This window comes from Dendrobates tinctorius, unplaced genomic scaffold, assembly GCF_039654945.1.
Source record: "Dendrobates tinctorius isolate UK_male_01 unplaced genomic scaffold, ASM3965494v1 ptg000011l, whole genome shotgun sequence".
In the NCBI taxonomy this organism is placed as follows: domain Eukaryota; kingdom Metazoa; phylum Chordata; class Amphibia; order Anura; family Dendrobatidae; genus Dendrobates; species Dendrobates tinctorius.
In genome coordinates, this window is record NW_027361679.1 from 51,834,651 (window position 1) to 51,860,059 (window position 25,409).

General features: G+C 41.2%; 1 protein-coding gene across 1 annotated transcript in view; it reads left to right on the top strand.

The window, feature by feature from the left end:
* The window catches only part of DNAH6 (dynein axonemal heavy chain 6), a 570,270-nt gene that overhangs the window by 337,608 nt on the left and 207,253 nt on the right, over positions 1-25,409 (top strand). The window contains exons 53-56 of the mRNA XM_073542156.1: positions 2,470-2,593; positions 7,092-7,288; positions 22,391-22,594; positions 23,118-23,243. Of these exons, the coding sequence (XP_073398257.1) occupies positions 2,470-2,593; positions 7,092-7,288; positions 22,391-22,594; positions 23,118-23,243 (651 nt within the window). The remainder of the gene's footprint in view (positions 1-2,469; positions 2,594-7,091; positions 7,289-22,390; positions 22,595-23,117; positions 23,244-25,409) is intronic.

A 25,409-nucleotide genomic window follows, 5' to 3' on the forward strand; every position in this document is an offset into this window, starting at 1 on the left:
CAGCTACAGCCTCAAAATTTTGCACAGTCACACAGCTGGACCCCGAGAGCATCATAGGCTCTGTTTTGAGGTGAAATTTTAACCCCGCATGTTCCAATTCACCAAACAATTTTGCCCCTAGGTACATAATGGGGAAAAAGAGTATGTATGTATGTATGTCCGGGATTGGCATCTGCACCGTCGCAGCTACAGCCTCAACATTTTGCACAGTCGCACAGCTGGACCCCGACAGCGTCTATGTTGTGAGGCAAAAATTTAGCCCCACGCGTTCCAATTCACCAAACATTTTTGCCTATTATTCTTATCATTTCTATGGTGTTATTGTCCTTCTGTAAAGCTGGAAATAACACAATTTATTACCGTGCCAACACAGACCACCCTCTGACACAGACTGCAGGGGGAGCCCAGTATCACACAGGATTGGATTAGATACATGGCTCAGCAATCAGTATGACACAGGATAGGATTAGATACACAGCTCAGCAGTCAGTATCACACAGGATAGGATTAGATACATGGCTCAGCAGTCAGTTTAGCCCCACGCGTTCCAATTCACCAAACAATTTTGCCTATTATTCTTATCATTTCTATGGTGTTATCGTCCTTCTGTAAAGCTGGAAATAACACAATTTATTACCGTGCCAACACAGACCACCCTCTGACACAGACTGCAGGGGGAGCCCAGTATCACACAGGATTGGATTAGATACATGTCTCAGCAATCAGTATGACACAGGATAGGATTAGATACACAGCTCAGCAGTCAGTATCACACAGGATAGGATTAGATACATGGCTCAGCAGTCAGTATCACACAGGATAGGATTAGATACACGGCTGAGCAGTCAGTAACTCACATGATAGGATTAGGCACATGGCTCAGCAGCCAGTATCACACAGGATAGGGTTAGATACACGGTTCAGGAGACGGTATCACACAAGATAGGATTAGATACACTGCTCAGCAGTCAGTATCACACAGGATAGGATTAGATACATAGCTGAGCAGTCAGTAACACACAATAGGATTAGATACACAGCTCAGCAGAAAGTATCACAAAGGAGAGGATTAGGTACACAGCTCAGCAGACATTATCACACAGGATAGGGTTATATACACAGCTCAGAAACAGGATATGCCAAAGGAAAGGACATTTTCATTCCAAGAATTCCACTCATTCCATCTGATTTGTTTTTTGATTTTAAACACCTCCAGTTTCCAGTTCAACTGCTATTTGCAATGTCCATTAACAATGCTCAGGGACAGTCCTTGAAAGTAGTAGGGATCGATTTGCAATCTCCATGCTTTTCTCATGGTCAACTTTACGTGGTGTGTTCAAGAGTTGGAACTGCCAAAAATCTGTTCATCTTTGCACTGAAAGGAAAAACCAAAAATCTTGAATGAGTTGAAAATAAAATACTGTCAATACTTGGGTAATCGTTTAGTTAATTTGTGTTGCAAATCTGTTGTGTTGAATATATGATGTGAAATGTTTTTATGTGCAATATAATCATTATAATTTGTTATAACTAACCACAGTTGGTTACTATGCCCAGGCAACGCCGGGCTCTTCAGCTAGTTTGAAATAAAACAAAACATTCTGTTTTACACAAAATATTTAAAAATAAGAAAGTTATACTCACTTTTTCACCTAAACTATTGAAGCCCATATCCCCTGTAAAAAAGCAAAACTAATGAACAACCATGTCCCTCAACTTTCCAAAGTGAAGACAATCCATACTGTCTCACGTCGTCATCCATCTCTGCGATATCTGATTTTCAAAATGAAAATTATGTGACCATTCACGCTGAAAGCCAGAACACAATGAGCTGCTGCAAGCGCAGCTTCAGTGACGAGCGTTGGTGTCATAGGGAGCACAGCGGGCTCTGAATATCATTCCTATCATTGTCGCCTGGTTGTGCTGATGTCTGGGAAACCAAGCGACAATCATGAGTGCAGCTTTCAGAAGCTGACGCCTGCGCAAACTGTATAGCTTATTTCCTGGCGCTGGTACGTGTCACGCTGATGATGCACAGATGTCATCTGTGTGTCATCAGTGTGCCCGTGTGCAGCATGCATTATGTCCCTGCTGTTGATAATAAACTGATATGTCTTGGGTTTTTCACAAGGACACCTGATCCATGTGAAAAACCTGACATGTGCGCACCACCATTGCATACAAGGGGTGTGCATATGCCGGTATTTGCAGACCTTAAAAATGGACAGCATATGGACAAATCGGATGTGTGAAGGGGGTCTTATAGCTGGTGTCTGTCGTGTTTGGTAAAAACTCAACTACTGAGCCTCCTCCACAGACAATAACCTCTGAAATGATGTTCATGTATATCAATTTGCATTTAATGGTTAATTTTCTGTGTCGTGTTTTTTTTTTGTGTTAAAGAACAGTCACATTTGTACAACATTGTAAGTTTCCATTTCTTATAAGATGGTTTTTCCATTTATTTAGACTGAGCTTGATGCTACTATGGCCACACTTCGAGAAAAGCAAAGAAAATTGAAAGACGTAGAAGAGCAAATTAAGCAGCTGCAGGATCAATATGATAAAAGCCTTGGAGAAAAGGAAACTCTTGGTAAGCAATGAAATTTGCATTTTGTTCTTGAGCATTACTGCACCACCGAGGAAACACTATTAACAACAATACACTGACACATTGTACATTTACATTTTTCTTGAAAATGCCAATGTGCAGATATTCTGGAGAACCACGTTCATGTTCACGTACCATTGCAAAATCCAATCCACATACCGGTAGCTCATTTGTGTTGTTTCTGCAGGAAGTGCTTGGATATCTGCATTCAATGGATGGAACTGTTCCAGAAATTAAAATGCCCCAATATTTTAAGTTACCCTAGTGTCAGCTACCGATGTAGCAACATTGACAGACAGATCACTATATAACTACCTTATGACGATATTCAGTGCTTAGTGTATCACAATAGTATGCTACATCAATTGCACGTGCTCTGTCTTTCACTGTAATGGTTAATTACCTGTGTATATACAGTGCTTGAAAACTTACCGTAAATGTGTTTACGGATTTTATGGGATACACCAACACAAAGTAGCAAGTATTTGTGAAGTGCAAAGTTTTCAAAATATATAAAAAATGGAAATCTGAAAATTGTGATGTTCATGTGTATTCGGTCCCCTGTAGTTTGATACCTCTAAATAAAATCCTGAGTTACCAATTGCCTCCAAAAGTCACATAATTAGTACCTTATATACTCGTGCATAAGCCGACCCGAGTATTAGCCGACCCCCCTAATTTTGCCACAAAAAACTGGCAAAACTTATTGACTCGTGTATAAGCCTAGGGTGGAAAAATGCAGCAGCTACTGGTAGATTTTAAAAATAAAAATAGATACCAATAAAAGTAAAATTAATTGAGACATCAGTAGGTTAAATGTTTTGAATATCCATATTGAATCAGGAGCCCCATATAATGCTCCATACAGTTCATGATAGCCCCATAAGATACTCCATACAAAATATGCCCTGTTTGTTGTGAACACTTTTGACCTGGCTTCTGAGTTTGGGCTCCCTCTGATGGTTGCTGCTGGTAATGGAGCTGGTCTGACTGACAGAGTCAATCACCTGAGGAGGATGATTGGAGGTCAGGTGTTACAGACTGGAGAGATTTAAGTGAGCAACCTTCTCTCAGTGGTTGCCAGTGATTTGGTTATCTTCCTGAGCATTTTGGAAGTCTGCTTGCCTCCTGCTTTGTCCTGCATCTTTCAGATAAGTTATTTGTCTGCTTGAATCTTTTTGCATTTGATCCATTTTTTGCTTTCCTCTGATTCCTGCTTTGCTGGTGTGAGTTCAGCCTTGTTCCCGGCAGGGACCTGTGCTGGACTCTGTTCCATATGCCACAGCTCATGTCAGTCTTTTCAGTATTTCTAATCCCCTGTTATATCAGTATCTTTTGTTTTACGTCCAGTTTACACCAGAGTTCTGATTTAGTGGGGGAGAGGTCGTGTGGCCTCAGTATTTTTGCATATCAGACGTGTTGGATTTTTTCTTAAGGTTTTTGGCGTGATTGCAGACAGTATCCTTTCCTGTCCTGTTCTACCTAGACAGTTTGGGCCCCATCATTTGCTTACTCTATTTTCTGCCTGTGTTTTGTGCCTCATCTTGTCTCACCGGCAATATATGTTCGGGGGCTATCTATTCCTTTGGGGTTCTACTCCGGGGCAGTTTAGCTCTCCCTTTTCTCTCTTTAGGCTTAGTTAATTCTTTGGCTGACACAGGAGTGAAATGTATATCTTTCTGTTTTACACACATTAATGATAATACAGTGGGGCAAAAAAGTATTTAGTCAGTCAGCAATAGTGCAAGTTCCACCACTTAAAAAGATGAGAGGCGTCTGTAATTTACATCATAGGTAGACCTCAACTATGGGAGACAAACTGAGAAAAAAAAATCCAGAAAATCACATTGTCTGTTTTTTTTTCCTTTTATTTGCATATTATGGTGGAAAATAAGTATTTGGTCAGAAATAAAATTTCATCTCAATACTTTGTGATATATCCTTTGTTGGCAATGACAGAGGTCAAACGTTTTCTGTAAGTCTTCACAAGGTTGCCACACACTGTTGTTGGTATGTTGGCCCATTCCTCCATGCAGATCTCCTCTAGAGCAGTGATGTTTTTGGCTTTTCGCTTGGCAACATGGACTTTCAACTCCCTCCAAAGGTTTTCTATAGGGTTGAGATCTGGAGACTGGCTAGGCCACTCCAGGACCTTGAAATGCTTCTTTCGAAGCCACTCCTTCGTTGCCCTGGCGGTGTGCTTTGGATCATTGTCATGTTGAAAGACCCAGCCACGTTTCATCATCAATGCCCTTGCTGATGGAAGGAGGTTTGCACTCAAAATCTCACGATACATGGCCCCATTCATTCTTTCATGTACCCGGATCAGTCGTCCTGGCCCCTTTGCAGAGAAACAGCCCCAAAGCATGATGTTTCCACCACCATGCTTTACAGTAGGTATGGTGTTTGATGGATGCAACTCAGTATTCTTTTTCCTCCAAACACGACAAGTTGTGTTTCTACCAAACAGTTCCAGTTTGGTTTCATCAGACCATAGGACATTCTCCCAAAACTCCTCTGGATCATCCAAATGCTCTCTAGCAAACTTCAGACGGGCCCGGACATGTACAGGCTTAAGCAGTGGGACACGTCTGGCACTGCAGGATCTGAGTCCATGGTGGCGTAGTGTGTTACTTATGGTAGGCCTTGTTACATTGGTCCCAGCTCTCTGCAGTTCATTCACTAGGTCCCCCCGCGTGGTTCTGGGATTTTTGCTCACCGTTCTTGTGATCATTCTGACCCCACGGGGTGGGATTTTGCGTGGAGCACCAGATCGAGGGAGATTATCAGTGGTCTTGTATGTCTTCCATTTTCTAATTATTGCTCCCACAGTTGATTTCTTCACTCCAAGCTGGTTGGCTATTGCAGATTCAGTCTTCCCAGCCTGGTGCAGGGCTACAATTTTGTTTCTGGTGTCCTTTCACAGCTCTTTGGTCTTCACCATAGTGGAGTTTGGAGTCAGACTGTTTGAGGGTGTGCACAGATGTCTTTTTATACTGAAAACAAGTTTAAACAGGTGCCATTACTACAGGTAATGAGTGGAGGAAAGAGGAGACTCTTAAAGAAGAAGTTACAGGTCTGTGAGAGCCAGAAATCTTGATTGCTTGTTTCAGACCAAATACTTATTTTCCACCATAATATGCAAATAAAATGAAAAAAAACAGACAATGTGATTTTCTGGATTTTTTTTTCTCAGTTTGTCTCCCATAGTTGAGGTCTACCTATGATGTAAATTACAGACGCCTCTCATCTTTTTAAGTGGTGGAACTTGCACTATTGCTGACTGACTAAATACTTTTTTGCCCCACTGTATAATGATAGTGTAGAACTTTTTAAAGGTAGTGTAGGGGGATAACATATATTGTTGTTTTTTGGACGAGATTGTTAACCAATTTCTGTCAGTAAATTAAGCATTTTTCTGCCATTCAATATATATATGGTACAGCCATCATAGCTATTTCATGGCTAGCTATTATGTCCTCATTATTTGTGTTTACATATTTACATGAATGGAGGTAGGGGCTGGCACTTTGGCTCATTTCAATATCTAAGTCAGGTCCTATCTGTGTTAGGTATAATCCATAAATAGAGAAGGGGTCTGGCTTTAGATATTAAAATGAGCCAGTCAGGCAGGTTCTTCACACTCAGTACTGGTGACATGTCTGGCACAAGAAGCTTTCTCTTGTATTAAACACAAGCCGGAGATATAGCTGCATTGACCTAAGGCCAAGGCTGAAATCTGGAGACAATAGCCTTTTTATTATTTAATATTAATACATCTGAGTGAGTTGTATATCTTTGTATTTTACAGACATTAAGTGAAAACATTATGTAATGAACAACGCTTATATTGTTTTGATTCACGTCTTATCACGGGACAAAAATAAAGTTAGGGCTTGTGCACACTTAGCATTCTTAATCCATTTTTTTCAGCGCGGAAAAAACACAATTTTACATTAATAACAAAAGGACTGAGGTGTATAAAGCATTTTTCACATAATGCATATTTTACTTGCATTTTTTGACCTGTGGTGTGTTTTTAACAACACAGGACCAGACCCCAATCAGAGGACAATAAAACTTTCACACTCCTTATCTATGAACTGTTACAATATTTATGTTTATCCCTCTCCCATAATGACCATTCTGCTTCACGTCACTTGTCTTATCTATTGCCGTTATTTCTGTGCTGTCTTGTGTATAAATATGTGATTCTTCAGATTTTGTATTAGTCGATGCCTGATGACGATACCTGAGTAGTCTCGAAAGCTTGCAATGTGTTACCATCTTTTCAGTTAGCCGTTAAAAGGTATCAACCACTGAGGACTCTCAAATCTTAATATTTTTCTTAGGATAATAGTTATTTGTAAAATTAGGAAATTATTTTCATTATATATAAGAATTCATGTTTTCATTATTTATGTATTTCTATTTTCTAAATAATTTGTTTTAATTTAAAGGCTTATATTCTTTGTTTTAGCAAAAACCATGGCCCTCACACAAGCACGACTTAACCGAGCAGGAAAGCTGACAGCAGCACTAAGTGATGAACAGGTTCGGTGGAAAGAAAGCATTGAGAGTTTTCAAGAAGAGATCTCAAATGTTATTGGAAATGTTTTCATTGCTGCTGCATGTGTTGCTTATTTTGGTGCTTTTACTGCTGTCTATAGACAACTGGTAAGTACACTTTGTTGCCTCATTACCCATAGGCTCAAGAAAGTTATTTTACTTTATGAAACTATTATATATCCTTCAGTTTTCCATTTAAATGATGTAAGAATGCAAATTTTAACACAAATATATTCGTATGTATAGTAATTAGAGTTATATATGGAAATCATGGGGCCCCATAGCAAAAGTCCTAATTGGGTCCCCTCAAAGAAAAAAAATGCCAAATAGGCAGGGTCACAGTAGATAGGCAAGGTCACAAAATGCTCCTCACACAATATGATCTCCCCACAGTATTATGCCCACACACAGTATGATGGCCCCATGAATCCACTCACACAGTATTTTAGCTCCCACAGTCCCGACACACACTATAATACCCCTTGAACCTCGGTCAGGATTCTGTTGTCTTTTTGCAGATTGACCGTACGTGGCTGCTATTATTCACATTTATAAATTGTGCGGCAGTTACACTCTCTAGCACAGGAGGTAACTATTTTATTTCCAATGGCCAGTGTTGAACCTGTGGAAGCCATCTTGTTTCCTATTTGGCTCTACATATGGCCACATGTAATTTTCACATTACTTGAGTATCATGTCTAGTTCCACTTAGTTGACTTACCTAGACTGTTTCTACTCCTTTCTGGATTGTTCCTGCAACTCATTTTGTTACTTCCAAGGACATCTACTACCATATGCTTTCTCTGTTCATGCTCCTCCGGCCATTGGATTCCAGCCATGCTCTACCAGTATCATAATACTCCCACAAACAGTATAATCCCCACCACACACACTCATCCTGTCTGATGATGGCCACAACATGACCCACAGTGTGATGATCCCTACAGTTTCCCCACATAGTATAATGCCCCCACAGCCCTCCCCCCTCCACATGCTGTATGAAGACCCCACATGCCTCACACACTATGTTGGCCCCCTCAACACTCCTACACAGTAAGATGGCCCCAACATCCCCTTACACACCTACATTATTATGCCCTAACAATCCCCATCACACTATGATTACCTTGCAGTTCACTTAACACAGCCCCACACACAGTATGATGCCCCCACAGTACCACATATTATGTGATGGCCCCAAAAACTACATACACAGTTTGATGGCCAAGACAGTATGATCCTTTACACAGCTGCCCACACAGTATGATGGCCCCCTTAGACCTCTCACAAGGTGTAATGGTCCCTATAGTCACCACACAAAGTATGTCGGTCCTCTATAGTTCACACACAGTATGACAATCCTCAACGCATATGATGCCCTAAAAACCACCCAAACAGTACGATGGCCCCCACGTATCCCCACACACAGTATGTTGACCCTCACAAACCTCCCTCCCCACACTGTATGATGATCCCACAGCCCACAACACAGTATAATGACACCCACAGCTTCTCCACACATTATAATGCCCCTAAAGTGCCCAACACACAGTATAATGCCCCCAAAGATATGCTGACACATCCCCCTGCTAGTACTGACAAATGAAATGAAAAATTAAAATACTCACATGGCCCCATCCTACCAATACAGTGCTCCAGTTCCTGCAGAATGTGGAATGAGGTTTCATGTAGCGGGCATTATCTAAGAATTGCGCCTGCTATGTGGTGTCTCAGACGCACAAGTTAAACCCTTAATGACAGAGCCAATTTTGTACTTAATGACCAAAACAATTTTTACAATTCTGACCACTGTCACTTTATGAAATAATAGCCCTGGAACGTATCACATTGATTTTGAGATTGTTTATTCATGACATATTGTACTTCATGTTAGTGGTAAAATTTCTTCTTCGATATAACTTGCTTGTGTTTATTTATCAAAAAAAACGGAAATTTGTCAAATATTTTCCAAATGTTACAATTTTCAAATTTTTAATTATTGTGCCCTTAAATCAGAGAGTGGTGTCACACAAAATAGTTAATAAATAACATTTTGCACATGTCAGCTTTACATCAGCACAATTTTGGAAACGTAATTTTTTTTTTTATTAGGACATTATAATGATTAAAATTTTTCCAACAAAATTTACAAAACCATTTTTTTAGCGCTCACCTCACATTTGAAGTGAGTTTGGGGGGTCAATATAACAAAAAATACCCAAATATGACACCATTCTAAAAACTGCATCCCTCAAGGTGTGTAAAACCACATTCAAGAAGTTTATTAAACCTTCAGGTGCTTCATGAGAACTAAAGCAATATGGAAGGAAAAAAGGAAAAAATTAACATTTTACTTTTTTCTCAAAAAAATTAATTTGGAACCTAATTTTTTTATTTTCATAAGGGTATCAGGAGAAAATCAACCACAAAATTTATTGTGCAAATTCTCCTGAGTACGACGATACCCCGTATGTGGGGGAAAGCCACTGTTTGGGGGCATGGCAGGGCTCTGAAGGGAGGAGGTCACCGTTTGACTATTTGAACACAAAATTGGCTGGAATCAATGGCGGGCGCCATATTGCATTTGGAGACCCCCTGATGTACCTAAACAGTGGAAACCCTCCCAATTATAACTCCGACCCTAACACAACCCTAACCACAACACATCCCTAACCCTATTCCAAACCCTATCCATAACTCTAACCCCAACACCACAACCCTAACCCTAGCCCCAACCCTAACCCCAACCCTAACCACAGCCCAAACCTAACCCCAACCATAACCCTAACCCTAGCCCCGACCCTAACTCTAGCTATAACCCCAACTATAACCCCAATTGTAACCCTAACCCTAACCCTAGTGGAAAAATGGAAAAAAATAAGTTTTTTTAACTTTATTATTTTTACCTAACTAAGGGGGTGATAAAGGGGGTTTGATTTACTCTTTTTTTATTTTGATCACTGTGATAGGGTCTATCCGAGTGATCAAAATTAACCAATAGGAGAAATGTCCTATTGTTGCCGGGTGCCGGCTGGCAGATCTCGGAGAGTGCACTGCGCATGCACCCACCATTTTTTTCCCAGAAGAAATTTTCAGATGCTGGGGGGGCGCTATACACCTATTTCTCCGCATGCTGAGGAATAAGTACCCTTAACTGACGCAGTTAAGAGGTGTATCAGAGTTTGCTATGGGGTTAAATCTAGGTAGAGGGAACAAATGGTTTCCAGCACGACCATTGCTTTCCACTGCATCTGTTTCCCGAGACTGCAGATATCATTGAAATTTCAACATCAGGTGTGGGTAGACATTGATGCATTTGGGGCCCCATATAGCAGTCACATGGTCTGCTGCTATTTGTGGTGCGCCACTGAAAGTAATATAGCGCATAAGAGCACACATTTAAATTAACCCTGTAACTTACAATGTCCGCTTCTTCAAACATTGCAAGCTTTTTATATTTTATGCTATATTCAAAACTAAACAGATTGTATTTCTTGCCAATAAGATATCCCCTGTCTATGTCCTTTTGGGGCATAAGAACATCAAAGAGAATTGCTGGGGGATCTCCCACTGCGGACTGCTGATTGCTTTTATTAGGCAACAAAGACAGATTTCATTAGACACTTCATTTTATTCATGGTTAATTGGATCCTAGTGCTGGAAGCACCTACAATTGTAGTCCATTAGCAAGTCAATAGATGCTGAGATATGAATCTCAATTCCTAAATTGCTGAATTCTTTATGTCTTTACCCTGTTCCACCCCCAAATTGCCCAGAAAAATCTGTTTAATGTAACTTAACACCAAACCGAAGATTGTGCAGACCGTTTTATTGAGACAATTTTGCAAAAAGCAGGACTGTTGGCATACATGGCTTACATGTACAGTATGTATTACAGTGGAGTAAGGCTAGTTTCACAATAGTGTTTTTTTGCGCTGTGCTAGAAGCGCACATGAAACGCACGTGAAAAGCGCATACAAACGCTTGTAAACGCTGCGTTTTTTTGTAGCATTATTGTGCGCATAACGACCAAAAATCGCAGTGTTTTTATGCGTTTGTAAGCATTTTTCATGCGTTTGCAATTTTTATGCGCAATAAACTAGAGAAAAAACCTTGGGAAATTCTTGCAACACACTCAAGCAATGGGAAAGCAGTGGGCGTGTCTTATGGAAATTCTTTATATAGCCCCCTTTTACAGCTGAATTCTTCACATTTGCTTGCATTTGACTTGAGAAACATGGATCTGCGCTGGAAGAGCATTTACTTTGATTTGGATCTGGACATGAGGATGGCTCAGGCATATGCAGTTGCTTGCCATGAACAGAGGGAGAGAGAGAGAGGCAGCGAAGATGGCAGCAGTGGCGTATGTGGATACATCCCATTATTGAACTCCGGGAGAGCCGTGGCGCGTATCACACCCTCTACAGCGAGCTCCAGGCAAACCCGGAGAAATTTACGGATTATACCCGGATGACCAAAGAAACCTTTCACTATTTGCTTGGTCGGGTAAAAGAAGTCATCCGGAGACAGGACACGCAGCTCCAGCGTGCGATTACTCCAGAGGAACGGCTCCTGGTCACATTAAGGTACGTAGTTTTCATAAACCAAAGGCTGCAGAATTTTTTTTTTGTTTGTTTTTTTAATTAAACGTGTGTAAAAAAATTACGTATACACAAATATTAATTATTGTTTTCTTTGTGTTCCAGATTCCTGGCTACTGGAGAGACCCTCTCGTCACTGCAATTCCAGTACCGGATTGGAATCTCCACGTTGACTGGAATTGTAGCGGACACCTGCCGGGCTCTCTGGAACGTTCTTTGTCCCGAATTCATGCCCATGCCCACTGCAGCAAAGTGGTTGGAAATCGCCGAAAGATTCTGGACTGTATGCAATTTCCCAAACTGTTTAGGAGCGGTGGATGGGAAATACATTCGGATTATCACTCCCAAAAGAACTGGCTCTGAGTTCTGGAACTACAAAAAGTACTTTTCTACTGTACTGATGGCCATTGCGGATGCAGACTGTAAGTTTATTGCAGTGGACAATGGTGTATTTTGCCGTGGGAATGACTCCCAGGCTTTTAAGACATCGGACATGGGCAGGGGGTTGTATGGCAACAACTTCGATTTCCCCATGCCACGTCCTCTTCCCAACACTGAAGGTCCGCCACAGCCATTTGTAATGGTTGGTGATGAAGCGTTCCAGATGTGCCAAAACCTCCTCAAACCCTACTCCAGCCGGGACTTGGACCTACAAAAAAGAATTTTTAATTACAGGCTGACCAGGCCAGGAGAACAGTAGAGTGTGCTTTTGGTATACTTGTATCAAGATGGCGCATTCTTGGCACAGCTATTAATCTTAAACTGGAAACAGTGGATGAGGTGGTCAAGGCCTGTGTTGTTCTACATAATTTTGTAATTTCTCGAGAGCACCTGAACTTTGATCTTGATGATGTTGCTCCTAATCCTTTGCCAGAATTTACACAGCACCCTCTCAGGTTATCCGTTGAAGTTGGCCAAATGAAGGACCAATTTGCGGCCTACTTCAACTCAGATGTAGGACGGGTGGAATGGCAAGAGCAAATCTTGTAAAAAATTTTTATTGCATGTTCTTGGTATGTTAATAAAAAAAACTGTTTTGATACCTGTACTGTGTGCATTCTCAGTTTTTACACTCCCAATACCATTAGCAAGTAGCCAGGTGTACCAGTGAATTTATGATGCTGTGTTTTGTGCATTATGAATTCACTAATGCTCCTGAGTAGGTAACTCTCTACATTCGTGTAATATTGCACAGACTGGATACAGCAAGGTTCCCCAATTTCAGTCCTCAAGGTCCACCTTGATCATGTTGGAATGAAATAAAAAGAGGATTCCATACAACATGATCTGTTGGTGGCCCATGAGGACTGGAGTTGGGGAACCATGCAATATTACAAGAATGTAGAGATTGCTGTGGAAAAGACAAGTCATGTAGATTTGTTGCGTTGACAACACATATCTCCAAGACTGACACAAGAAACATGTCAGTAATGGACAAATATCTGGTGGCAAAAACGCTAAGTGTACGGCGCAGTGTGTGTAGTTGGTGATAGACACAGTAACCAATCCAGATTTTGTGAAAGCACAAGTGAACATTTATTTTGTAACAAAAGAAAAAAATATTTTATTAAGAATGACGTTTGGGGGAAGTTTGGGATACTTTGAGTGTGTGGAGAGACGAAGAATGACTGGAAGTTGAGGAAGGGGTTCTAGGAGAAGGGGCGACGAAAGTACTGGGGGAAGGGAGCTACGGAATGGACAAGGAGGCATGTTGAGAGACATTAGGAGGAGAGGTTGAATGGACGAACAAAGTTTTTTTTTTTTTCTTTTTCTTTGGCGCAGTAATATCCTGCCCGGACCGACTGGCAGCCTGTGAACATCTTACTTTTGTTGACCGCCTGGTGACGGTGGACCGTGGCGTTGCCCTGTAAAAAGGGGAATGCGGATCCCCACTTTGCTGCTCTGTGGTGGCGGTGTCGGTGCCGCTGCAAGTGGCAGTGGCGGTGCTCCTAGAAGGGGAGAAAGTTGGGTCGGTGCTCCGAGCAGGAGGCTGCCTGTCTGGGATCTCAGCCAAAGTTCTTTGGGGACTCTGAGGAGGAGAATTGGTGGCGGTTATCTTTCGATGAGGAGTGGTGATGGTGCTCCTTTGATGAGGAGTGGTGGTGGTACTCCTTTGATGTGGAGTGCTGCCAGTGCTTCTTAGATGAGGAGTGCTGGCGGTGCTCTTTTGCTGATGAGTGCTGGCGGTGCTCTTTTGCTGATGAGTGCTGGCGGTGCACTGTTGCTGAGGAGTGCTGGCAGTGCTCTGTTGCTGAGGAGTGCTGGCGGTGCTCTGTTGCTGAGGAGTGCTGGCGGTGCTCTGTTGCTGAGGAGTGCTGGCGGTGCTCTGTTGCTGAGGAGTGCTGGCGGTGCTCTGTTGCTGAGGAGTGCTGGCGGTGCTCTGTTGCTGAGGAGTGCTGGCGGTGCTCTTTTCCTGATGAGTGCTGGCGGTGCTCCTTTGGTGTTGACTGGTGGTGTCAGTGGCCCAAGCAGGTTCTGTGGTGGTTTGGCTCCAAGCTGGTGGTGCTTTGGCGGTGGTGGTGCTCCATACAGGAGCAGCGCTTGACATAGTGGTGGTGGCGGAGGAGTGTCCAGCAGCACTCAGACTTGGGATGGTGTAGTGGTGTCCGGCTTCGCTCGGAAAGCAGGTGGCCGTGCAGTGGTATGCAGCAGAAGTCGGTAGTGTGGTAAAGCGAGTCAGCGGTGGATTTGTTGGAAATGACACCACTGACTGCTGAACATACCGATTCTGCTGCATAGCCTGCAAGTAAGCAGTGTTGCAGGCCTGTAACACACTAAGCTGTTGCTCAGGACTAAGTTGTTCCGTCATGCCCTGTTCAATTTTACTGAAAAAATGGTGCACCGGTCTGTTGAGGTCGGCCTCCAGACGGTCAAGGCGCTGGTCGACAGAGTGGAAGCGGTGTTCCATGTGGTTAAAACCACGTTCCATCAGGGAAAAACCGCTTTCCGTTCTGGCGGACAGCGCCTCGAGGCTGGCCTGAAAGGCCTCGCTCAAGTGCATGAACTCGGGCATGACAGGCCTGTCCGAGGTCCTCTGCCGCTGGTGGGTAGTGCCCGCATAACCAGTGACAGAGACCTGGGACAGGGGAACACCTGATGGACCAGCTTCCTGGTCACCAGCTGTCTGTGTTGCTGACCTGCAAGATGCTTCCTGGCTGTCGGATGGCTGGGACGGGTCCGAGGTCGATCGATGAAGAACCGCTCCCGGGACAGGTTGCAGGGTGCTGCTCCAAGTGCTGTGGAAAGAAAGGGAAAACATTAGTATCATGTATTTACAAGAAGCATCACCTGTTGAATTGAAAAGCACATAGTAATAACAAAACAAAACAAAAAAGAAACTTATGCTCTGCTGGCAAGGACCGGTCTTAGGAAAGCCAACTCTCGATAGTAGCGGTACTTTCTTCTGTGCCTTGCCGCTGAACCACTCCGAACCTGTCCCTCAGCACGAACATCAGTGTTGAAGCGGTCCTTCATCGAGCGCCAACGTGTGCGTATTTTGTTCACTGTTGGGAAAAAAATAAAACAAAATAAAATTATAAAATGCACTTAAGGCAACTTAAATATCAGCACACACAACAGATTGAACTTTTCACTACAATAAAACTTGCCATAAAAGCACCAGCACCATGAGGACCTTAAATCAATGCAGAAGTTGAAGACCAAAATCAATCACAGTGTGCCACATGGCATTGGTGTTTTTAATGCAAGAATATATCTTGCCAAAAAAACACCAGCATCATCAGGACCATAAATCAATGCAGCAGTTGAAGACCAAAATCAATCACAGTGTGCCACATGGCATTGGTGTTTTTAATGCAAGAATATATCTTGCCAAAAAAACACTAGCACCATCAGGACAAAAAAATCAATGCAGTATCACAGAGCATCTTTATACTTACTGAACGCCCTTTTGGAAGCTGCAGAGGCACTGTCCCAGCCATCCATCATCGCTGCGGCCACCTAATTCCAGAGCTGCCGGGTCACCACTGTGTCTTTGTACTGCTGGTCACGGCTGTCCCACAATGGGATACGCTCCTCAACGAGGCGGATCAGGTGCTCGTTGTCGATGTAGACTTCTTCGTCATCCCGTTGTGGAACCTAGAAAAAAAGAAATATATTAGAATGTTTGTAATTTTGGAGAATGAAAAAAAGATAGAAAAAGAAACAGAGAAGAAGCAAGATAAAAGATGAAAATAAAGACAGAAAAAAAAGGCACATTATATACTCACATTGCATCTCCTCGCCACGACTTGACTACGCTGCTCCCGCTCTGAATCCTCCCACCCAGACTACTCCCGCTCAGACCGCTGCCGCTTAGACAGCTTCCGCACTCCATCTTCACTGCCCGTGTCCGATATCTGTAAAGAAATCAAAAATTAAAACACATTTCTAGAGGCAGCTATACTTACCCAAAGGCAGCAAAATTGTCACCTCATGATCAGCTTGGGACAGTTCTTGCCGAGATGGCGAATAGACCGATCCAGAAGAAGACATGCTGAAATGAAAACAAAATAAACATTAGTACATTATAAAATTGTACAGGACACACAGACATTATGTTGAAGAATACTCACATTTTGGCTCCTGAAGCTTGAATCCACACTTGGAAGGCTCTTCTGGGCTTTTGTCTGCTCTCTGCAAGGCTGTCTGTAGAGTAATTGTCTGACCCTGAAGACACCTTCTTTTATCTACACTCCTCCCAAACAATGTTGCTTGTTTAGGGGGAGTTTTAGACAAGTGTCTAGACATTGTTTACTCAAAGCGCGTGCGTGCACAAGGCGCTGACGTGCACGGTGCCAAGCGCTCGTCAGCGATCACATAGACTGTAATGCTATTTTTGGGCGCACATCGAGCGCGCACGATTTGTATGTAGGCGGAACAAAAAATGCAACATGTAGCGTTCGGCACGTCTGGGCGCACACCTGTAAAATGCGCAGCGCACGCTAGACGCTGATGAATGCGTACATTCGCAAGACCCTGCGATCACCATGTTAAAGATAGGGGAACATTGTGCGTGCGCCCGATAGCGCACGATGCGCTGCGCGATCAAACGCTATTGTGAAACCAGCCTTAGACTGTTACTCTACAGGTATGCTATATTTCCATTTTTAGTTATTTGGGTAAAAAGGATATTGCATCACACAAATTTGTTGTAGTGATACATGGAATTATATTTTCCAGTGTATAATGGGTTGTTTCTACTGAAATCTCTCTTTCAGCAATAATCACCATCTCCATATTTAATCCGATAAGATGCAATCATTTTTTATTAAATGCTTGAATATATTCCCTGGTATTTCATCCACACTGGGATGAGTTATACATGGCGATTCTGCTCCTTTTGGTTAGTGAGGCATGTAGTGAGGCTGAGATCCATCCTAGTCAGATTGGAATCTCCCTGGGCTAGGTTTGATGTTCTGCAATGTGGCTTCTACTCTTGGGCTGAGCTCATGAAGCGTTAAACATCACTACAGGACGTGAGAATATGTATCATGTCCACAGTAGCCACACTGTGACTTATTACTTCAATGATATTTTGAAGATTAATCTTTCAACTATGTCAGCTTTCTGCGCATTTGAAATTTATGTGACACCATTAATAAAGCCTAAAAAAACATAAATATTTGAAATTCTTTGTTGGACTTCTAGAGCACTGCCCCCATCCCTTAGAATCTAGAATCACTGCGTTGAGAAACACGTGATGGTGTCTCCGCAGTGTTGGATGTTGATCTCCATGAGTTCATTCATCCTCATTTTCACAGTCTTTTACTAGGCATTGCTCCTACCAGCCAGTTTCCTACTCCACACTGATGAGGGGCAATACCCCGAAACAGCTGTCTGTGGATGGATACCATGTTTTGGCATAGGTGGTTTCCTTCATTGGAGACTGCCCTTCCCGTGGTTGTTCCTTCCCGGGGAAAGACCTGGCTGGTCATTGCTTGCGTTGAGAAACATGTGATGGTGTCTCCGCGGCTTCTGTCTTGTGAGGCAGTGACCGGTGTTATATGCAAGGGTTGCTATGTGTCCCCTAGGATGCACATAGAAGCATATTGAGGCTGCGAGAGTGCATTGAAGTCATGGACATAGCTGTGATTGCAGTGCAAAATAAATGTAGATGTTGGTTATGGGCAAATAGCTATTTGCCCAAGACAGATTTAAGAAAGCCTGCCATAGGCTTTTATTTTTGGAGCGGACTACAGGATGGTAGTGGGGCTGTCCACTTCCTCCCGGCCAGGTCTTACAAGTGGCCTATGGCCACAGGGTTGGATGGGTCAGTCTTGGTATGCAAACTGCAGAGCAGGTGGCTCTGCAAAGCTTCAGCCTGTGTGAATCAACACAGAGCCAAGCGGAGCCAAAAAGCCTGGTATCCCTTAGCCCATGGCAACAGGTCTCAGACTGTCTTGTTTCCTGGCTGCGATCTGGAGGATATAATTTGTTTTCCATTTTGTGAGCTGAACATTAAAGAGCCTTGTTTTTGAACTTTCCTGTGGTCACTGCCTGTCGGTCACACTGCACCAACCCTGAGGCACTACATTCTCTATTTAAAATTACATGGCTGGCTGTAGCTTTCCTTGACAAAACTAGCTGTTTGCTGGAGGTGCCAGAAGAGGGATCCAGGGTAAGCTATTGATCAAAGGTGCATTTGCCATTTAACATACCGTAATATTCAAGAATAAGCTGATGTTATGTTAGATCAAAGAGACTTTCATTCCTAAAACAAAAATGGAAAATATCTAGAATTCTTAATCTTAACTATAAAATGTAAAATTGTTTCTCCAAGTCAGACATGTCTCATTTTTCCTCCTACTGCTCTCTAGCTGTGCATTTTACTGATTTCTACCTGTGCTACGTGTATTGTACTGCTCTCTACCTGTGCACTGTAGTGATTTCTACCAGTGTTATGTGCATTGTACTGCTCGCTACCTGTGCAGTGTACTGATTTCTACCAGTGCTATGTGTATTTTACTGATCCATACCTGTGCACTGTAGTGATTTCTACCAGTGTTATGTGTATTGTATTGCTCTCTACCTGTGCACTGTACTGATTTCTACCAGTGCTATGTGTATTGTACTGCTCTCTACATGTGCACTGTACTGATTTCTACCAGTGTTATGTGTATTGTACTGCTTTCTACCTGTGCACTGTAGTGATTTCTACCAGTACTATGTGTATTGTACTGCTTTCTACCTGTGCACTGTACTGATTTCTACCAGTGCTTTGTGTATTTTACTCCTCCATACCTGTGCACTGTAGTGATTTCTACCAGTGTTATGTGTATTGTACTGCTTTCTACCTGTGCACTGTAGTGATTTCTACCAGTACTATGTGTATTGTACTGCTTTCTACCTGTGCACTGTACTGATTTCTACCAGTGTTATGTGTATTTTACTGCTCCATACCTGTGCACTGTAGTGATTTCTACCAGTGTTATGTGTATTGTACTGCTTTCTACCTGTGCACTGTAGTGATTTCTACCAGTGTTATGTGCATTGTACTGCTTTCTACCTGTGCACTGTAGTGATTTCTACCAGTACTATGTGTATTGTACTGCTTTCTACCTGTGAACTGTAGTGATTTCTACCAGTACTATGTGTATTGTACTGCTTTCTACCTGTGAACTGTAGTGATTTCTACCAGTACTATGTGTATTGTACTGCTTTCTACCTGTGAACTGTAGTGATTTCTACCTGTGCTACGTGTATTGTACTGCTTTCTACCTGTGCACTGTAGTGATTTCTACCAGTACTATGTGTATTGTACTGCTTTCTACCTGTGAACTGTAGTGATTTCTACCAGTACTATGTGTATTGTACTGCTTTCTACCTGTGAACTGTAGTGATTTCTACCTGTGCTACGTGTATTGTACTGCTCTCTACCTGTGTACAGTACTGTAGTGATTTCTACCAGTGTTATGTGTATTGTACTGCTCTCTACCTGTGCACTGTAGTGATTTCTACCAGTACTACTGTATGTGTATTGTACTGCTTTCTACCTGCGAACTGTAGTGATTTCTACCAGTGCTACTTGTATGGCTTTCTGTCTGTGCTGCTTGTACCTTTGCGGCTCTCTAAGTTTCTTGTACTGTATGCACTCAAAATCCAAACACAATATGACCGTTTAGTCTTAGGCATTTTTTTCTAAACTTGCATGGCTTTAAATGGGTTATCCAGCCCAAAAAATGTGTTTAAAATGAAAATATATCTAATATGGTTTTATTATAATTTCAGCCCCACTGCCCCACTCTACTACCAATTCCGAAAAAAAATTCTGGGTTCAAAGCAAGCCCCTTCTCTCTTGCTGCATTGGCACATGACTTGTCATGTGCCTGAATGGTACTGGCTGTTATTATCAGTTCAGTAGCTAAGGCAGACCCCTTCTCTGTCACTGTGTTAGCTGTCTCAGAGAATGTAGTTGGCTTAGCTATTGACATGAGCCAGTCAGCCAGCCTCCTTCATTACCAGTCACGTCCTGACACAGTGAATAGGAGAAAGCTTCCCTTCTGTGGCAGAACAAACTGCAGCGGGATCAGCTCTAGAATCAGGACAATAGGGCTTGAATCAAAATAACTTCAGGACAATAGGGCTTGAATATTAATAACTTTAAATAAATTATTTTAAGCATATTTGAAGATTTTTTAAAACTATTCAACCCATTTAAGCCACAGCGCGTGTTCTATGCTTTACTTGTTCTTATTTAAGGGATGTTATAGCGATGTCCACAGAACTAAGGTTTTCAGACATTAATTGTTTTTCATTCGGTGCTTCAGGTCTGCAGCTTTCTTCTCAATTCCTGAAGGCTCTAACAGACTTCACACAATTTATAACTACCTTTCTAGGTTTCCCTTTGGCCATCATGCTTTTCTTCTGGTGTCATATCTAAAGAAATAGCATCACACTTTATTAATAATGTACACTCTTTTATGCAGGTTGAATCTAGTTTGCGGAGTCCTATATCTTAAATAATCCAAATAATGTAAAACATACAAAATTGATATGGCTGTAGTAATTGATGCTGATATAAAGTTGATGGTTTGACAGCAACCTTAATCCCAGCCAAGAAATAAGTCTGCTCTCTCCACTCAGGAAGTTTCAACAGCATTGGTATTATACGTAGGGATGAATAGACTCATGGAAGTTCAGGCTCGTCAGGATCAGCCAAACTTGATTTCAAAGTTAGTTTTGAGTACCCCCACTTGACCCCGGACCTGAACTCCATATAAGTCAATGGGGACCCGAACTTGGTGCTGTAAAATGGTTGTAGTAAGGGCTCGGGGGCTGCAAAAGGAAGCAAATTGGGAGTAAAAGCAGGACAATTGCCCTGCAAGCAAATATGGATAGGAAAATGACTTGAAATACCATAGGATAAAAAAAAAAAATCTTGAAGCAGGAGATGGAGGTCCAAGTGGAGGAGCCTGTGAGGTCAGGATCCTCTCCCCCTCTATACTAGTCTGTCACTCTTTGTTTATTGTACATGATTGTATTTTATATATTGTATTACATGTTTACCCTCTTGAAATGAACAGCACCTTTAAATTTTTTGTGCTTTAAAGAGGACATGTCATTTGTTAAAAAAATGAGTAATGCACATCGTAAAAATCCCAGATTCTGGAACTCTTTTGCATTTTGTGTTGCATCGCTCCATTGCAGAGATATTCATGTTTGTTTCTTTAAGATCGCAGTATGTGAAATCTCTGCTTGAAGTTCAACTGGGCATTGCTTCAGCGTCTTCTCTGGGTGCATGCTTTTTCACTTCTCCCTCATAGATGCAGCTATTAACCCCTCCCTTCTAGACCCTCTGATTGTCAGTGTCTAGAATTGGTGAACATGCACGTCCCCAGAGAAGACTCTGGAGAAACACTCAGTTGAACTACAAGCAGAGATTTCACATACAGTATTGTGTTACTAAAGCCACAAATGTGAATATCTCTGCTATGGAGTGACACAGCACAAAATGGAAAAGCGCATCAGAATTAGGGGAGCTCAGGGATTTTTACAAGATACTTGACTTGTTTTTTAAGCAGTTGACAGGTCCTCATTAAAAATAATAATCACATAAAGTTCACATTGGGCGTTTTTGTTTCTTTTGTTATGCTTTTTAATGCTAATTTTCAGCTGCATTTGACAGTACCAGCTATGTCTACGAGATTTCAGAAATCTCATGCACACAGCTTGGTTTTTTTTGTCCTCAGTATTTTGTGCTTTGCTGCATTTTTTAGGCACAGAGCATATCACTTCTTTCACCATTTTTTTCAGCGTTTTTCACCCACTGAATTGAATTTTAAAAAATCGGATGAAAAAAGGCACCAAAACCTACAAAAAACACAACAAAAGGTGCGTTTTTGCCGCAGCTTCTTTCCTGCCTAACACTCAGGTTTTGCTGCAGAAAAAAAAGCAGGAAAAACGCCTAGTGTGAACTTAGCCTTAATGTTAATATTTGGGTGATTTCTTCATGCGTCCACCTTGCAATTCTGAAAATAAATTTAATTATACAGTCGTGCATAATATTATAATTAATAACAGTATTGTTGAATTTTATAATGTCAAATACAGCATTATTACTGATACTGTATATACAGTATGCCTTATTTTATTCGCTTCTTTCATCAAGCTTATAGAGTGCTGGATTAAAAAATGCCAAGAACTTGAAATTCCTATAAGTCCAAATTTCAGCCTGATAAATATTTTGGGTGATGCCTATGAAATTCGACAGTGGAATACAGATGGCTTACCTCGAGATCTTGTCTCAACTGAAAATGGCATCCTCGTTACTCGTGGAAGGCGTTGGCCCCTAATGATCGATCCACAAGATCAGGTATTATATATAAACTGCATACCTCTCCTTGGGAAAAAAAAGTGTTTTGCAGCAATCTATTCTAAGGTCCCTGTACATGGCTATATATGAGACCCATGTCACTAGGATCCCGAATACAGCAGTCATAGAAATCATTGGGTCCAGGCTGTACCTGTAGGCACTTTGAGGATATTTTGGGAACTCATGGGGAAAATAATTTCGTATGCTCCAACACCTATAGGTTTTCAGAACTAGCGACACGTAAGATATAAGAAATTATGAGTAATTATGGTGGCCAACATTTTTCTTGGGTTTGTGATGGTTCCCCCATGACACCACAGTCAGTTACTCCCTAGCCTGACATTGCTGATAAGGGAAGTCATTAGTTAGATCTAAGGTTTATTCTTTTCTCTTATAGTAAAAAATCAAATGTTGCACTTTCTGCTGTATTTCCATTGAGACGGGAAAAGCAGGCATTTGGTTTAGCAAATAGCTCATGGACACTTTTAACTAGAACATAATCAAAGCCTAATCTTTATGTTAGGCCAACCGTTGGATCAGAAACAAAGAAACCAAGAATGGCTTGAAGATAATTAAGCTGACTGATGCTGGTTTTCTTCGGACATTGGAAAATGCTATTAGGCTTGGTCTACCTGTGCTGTTAGAAGAGGTAAGTACTTTTATCTTATGTTCTTTTATGTGACTTTATAGTTGTCCATTGTTAAAGGGTTTGTCCAGAATTACAAAAACAAACAAAAAAAACAATAAAAAATGTTTATCTGTCTAAGGGCTATATTGGTGCTATATGCAGAAACCTTTCTAATTTATATTATTAAAGGAGTTGACATTTTTCTTTATTTTAACTAATGTGTTGGCGACATGACATTACTTGTAAGACTTGTTGTGGTGTACTTGGTTGAATCAGTTTATTCAGTAAAAAGGTGTATTAAACAGATTTGTTTGTGATTACATGCAACCTAATGGGAAAAAGATATGTCAAACTGGTATCTTTGACATACGGTATGTTTGTTCACTTACTCATTTCAGTTACTTTTTTCAAATTCTGCTACTCTTTTTCATCTTTTTAAAAACAAAAAAAAACCAGATAAACATTTTTTTAAGAACATTGCAGTTTATGGAAATATTGTTATATGTTTGCATCTATTTTTTCTACGTCTTTTTTCTAGAAAAAAACTTCTTTTTTGTGTCCTTTAAAAAAATTCTAATTAAAGCAATGTCCAAGTTAACAAAAAAAAAGCAACAACAGATATGCTTGTTTTAACTTGCATCTTTTTGCATCAGTTTTACAAACGATTCATTTGGGTCAGTTGATGGACCTGTCCATTAGCCTCCTCCAACTGAAAACAGGAGACCTGTCTGTTATATAGGGAAGGTTGTACTACAAGGGGAGATCATGTACAACGTATATATGAATAAGTGCCACAAATCATGTCTCCAACACGTCTGTGAAAATATAGGTAAAGTGGCCGACCCTTAAGTTTAGCAGATACATCAGTTTTGCCTCTAATTAAAAAATACAGATAGATTATGCCGGTGTGTATGTCAGTGATGATGCTGGTTCCTTCTTTTCTCATTGTAAACCACTGAAGTTGAACGCAATAAACCAAAGCTTGTTTCCAAAACAATTCAGTGTAATTAAAATGAATAGCACTGAGCTTTTAATTGAATGTACTGTATTTGTTACTGTCCTGATTCTAGTAAAGTCCCTTGATAAGCATACCTTACAGGACAGAATTAGCAATAAGGGCCAATCCCCAAGGGTCATCTTAATCTCAATTAGTATGCTGTGCCTTGCCTTTGCCTATTTTCTAGCTAATTAGTCTTTATTCTTCACATTGTATTGTTAACTCTTATAAATTGCCTCATTTTGAATTATTGATTTACCAAAATAAATCATGTGTTTTTGATATTTACTGTAGTAAATGTTTTTACATTGAAGTTATTTCTAGTTTCTTTGTGTGCTTTAACTTAAAGTAGATTTTCGGATAAAGTTTGTAGCCTACAAGATGAGGTTTCTGAGACAGAGACTGCCATACTTGTAGGATTCATTGTTTGGAAGGTATTGTCACCTATCAGGAGATTCAACCGCCTGACACTGTAAAAATAAATAACATAATAGGTACTCACCCTTCCCATCACTGCCCTACTTTCGGTGTTTTGGATGCTTTGATGTCATAACAACGGCACGCATCACAGCTACAACTTTGCTGTGCCAAGGAAGACCGCACGAGCCGCTTAGCTCAATGATTGGACAATGATGTGGACTGATGGCGTGACATCATCACTACAGTCAAAACACTGAGACTGTGGCAGCGGATGGGAGCTGGCACTGAACCCGCGAAGGGTGAGGACCTGCTGTGCTTGTTATTTTAAGTATTTTACAGCTTCACGTGAACAACCCCTTTAATGGATATTTTAGACTTCTTTCTTTGGTACTGTGGAATCTAGAGTGGGTGATTTAAAAATTGTATGACAATCAAGGCAAATTTGTTTAATTATATTTGATCGCTGCTCCAGCTTCCATTTGAAAGTATGTAAACCCCTTGGATGACAAAACCACAACATAATTTTAAAAAAGTAAATTCCTTGATATAGGGAAAATATACTTAAATCAATTGCTAAAAATTTTATTTTGATAAGAAAAGGAGAATAAATCTGTCTTTGTCTCAGCTAATATGTAAAAATATAATATACCTGCTGAAATTATTGGCTTTCAGTCAAAAAAAAAAGATTCCCCAAAATGAGTATAGAACATTATAATAACATCATGGCCTTCATTTCTAATTGAGGGAAGAGGATCATGCTGAAGGGACTT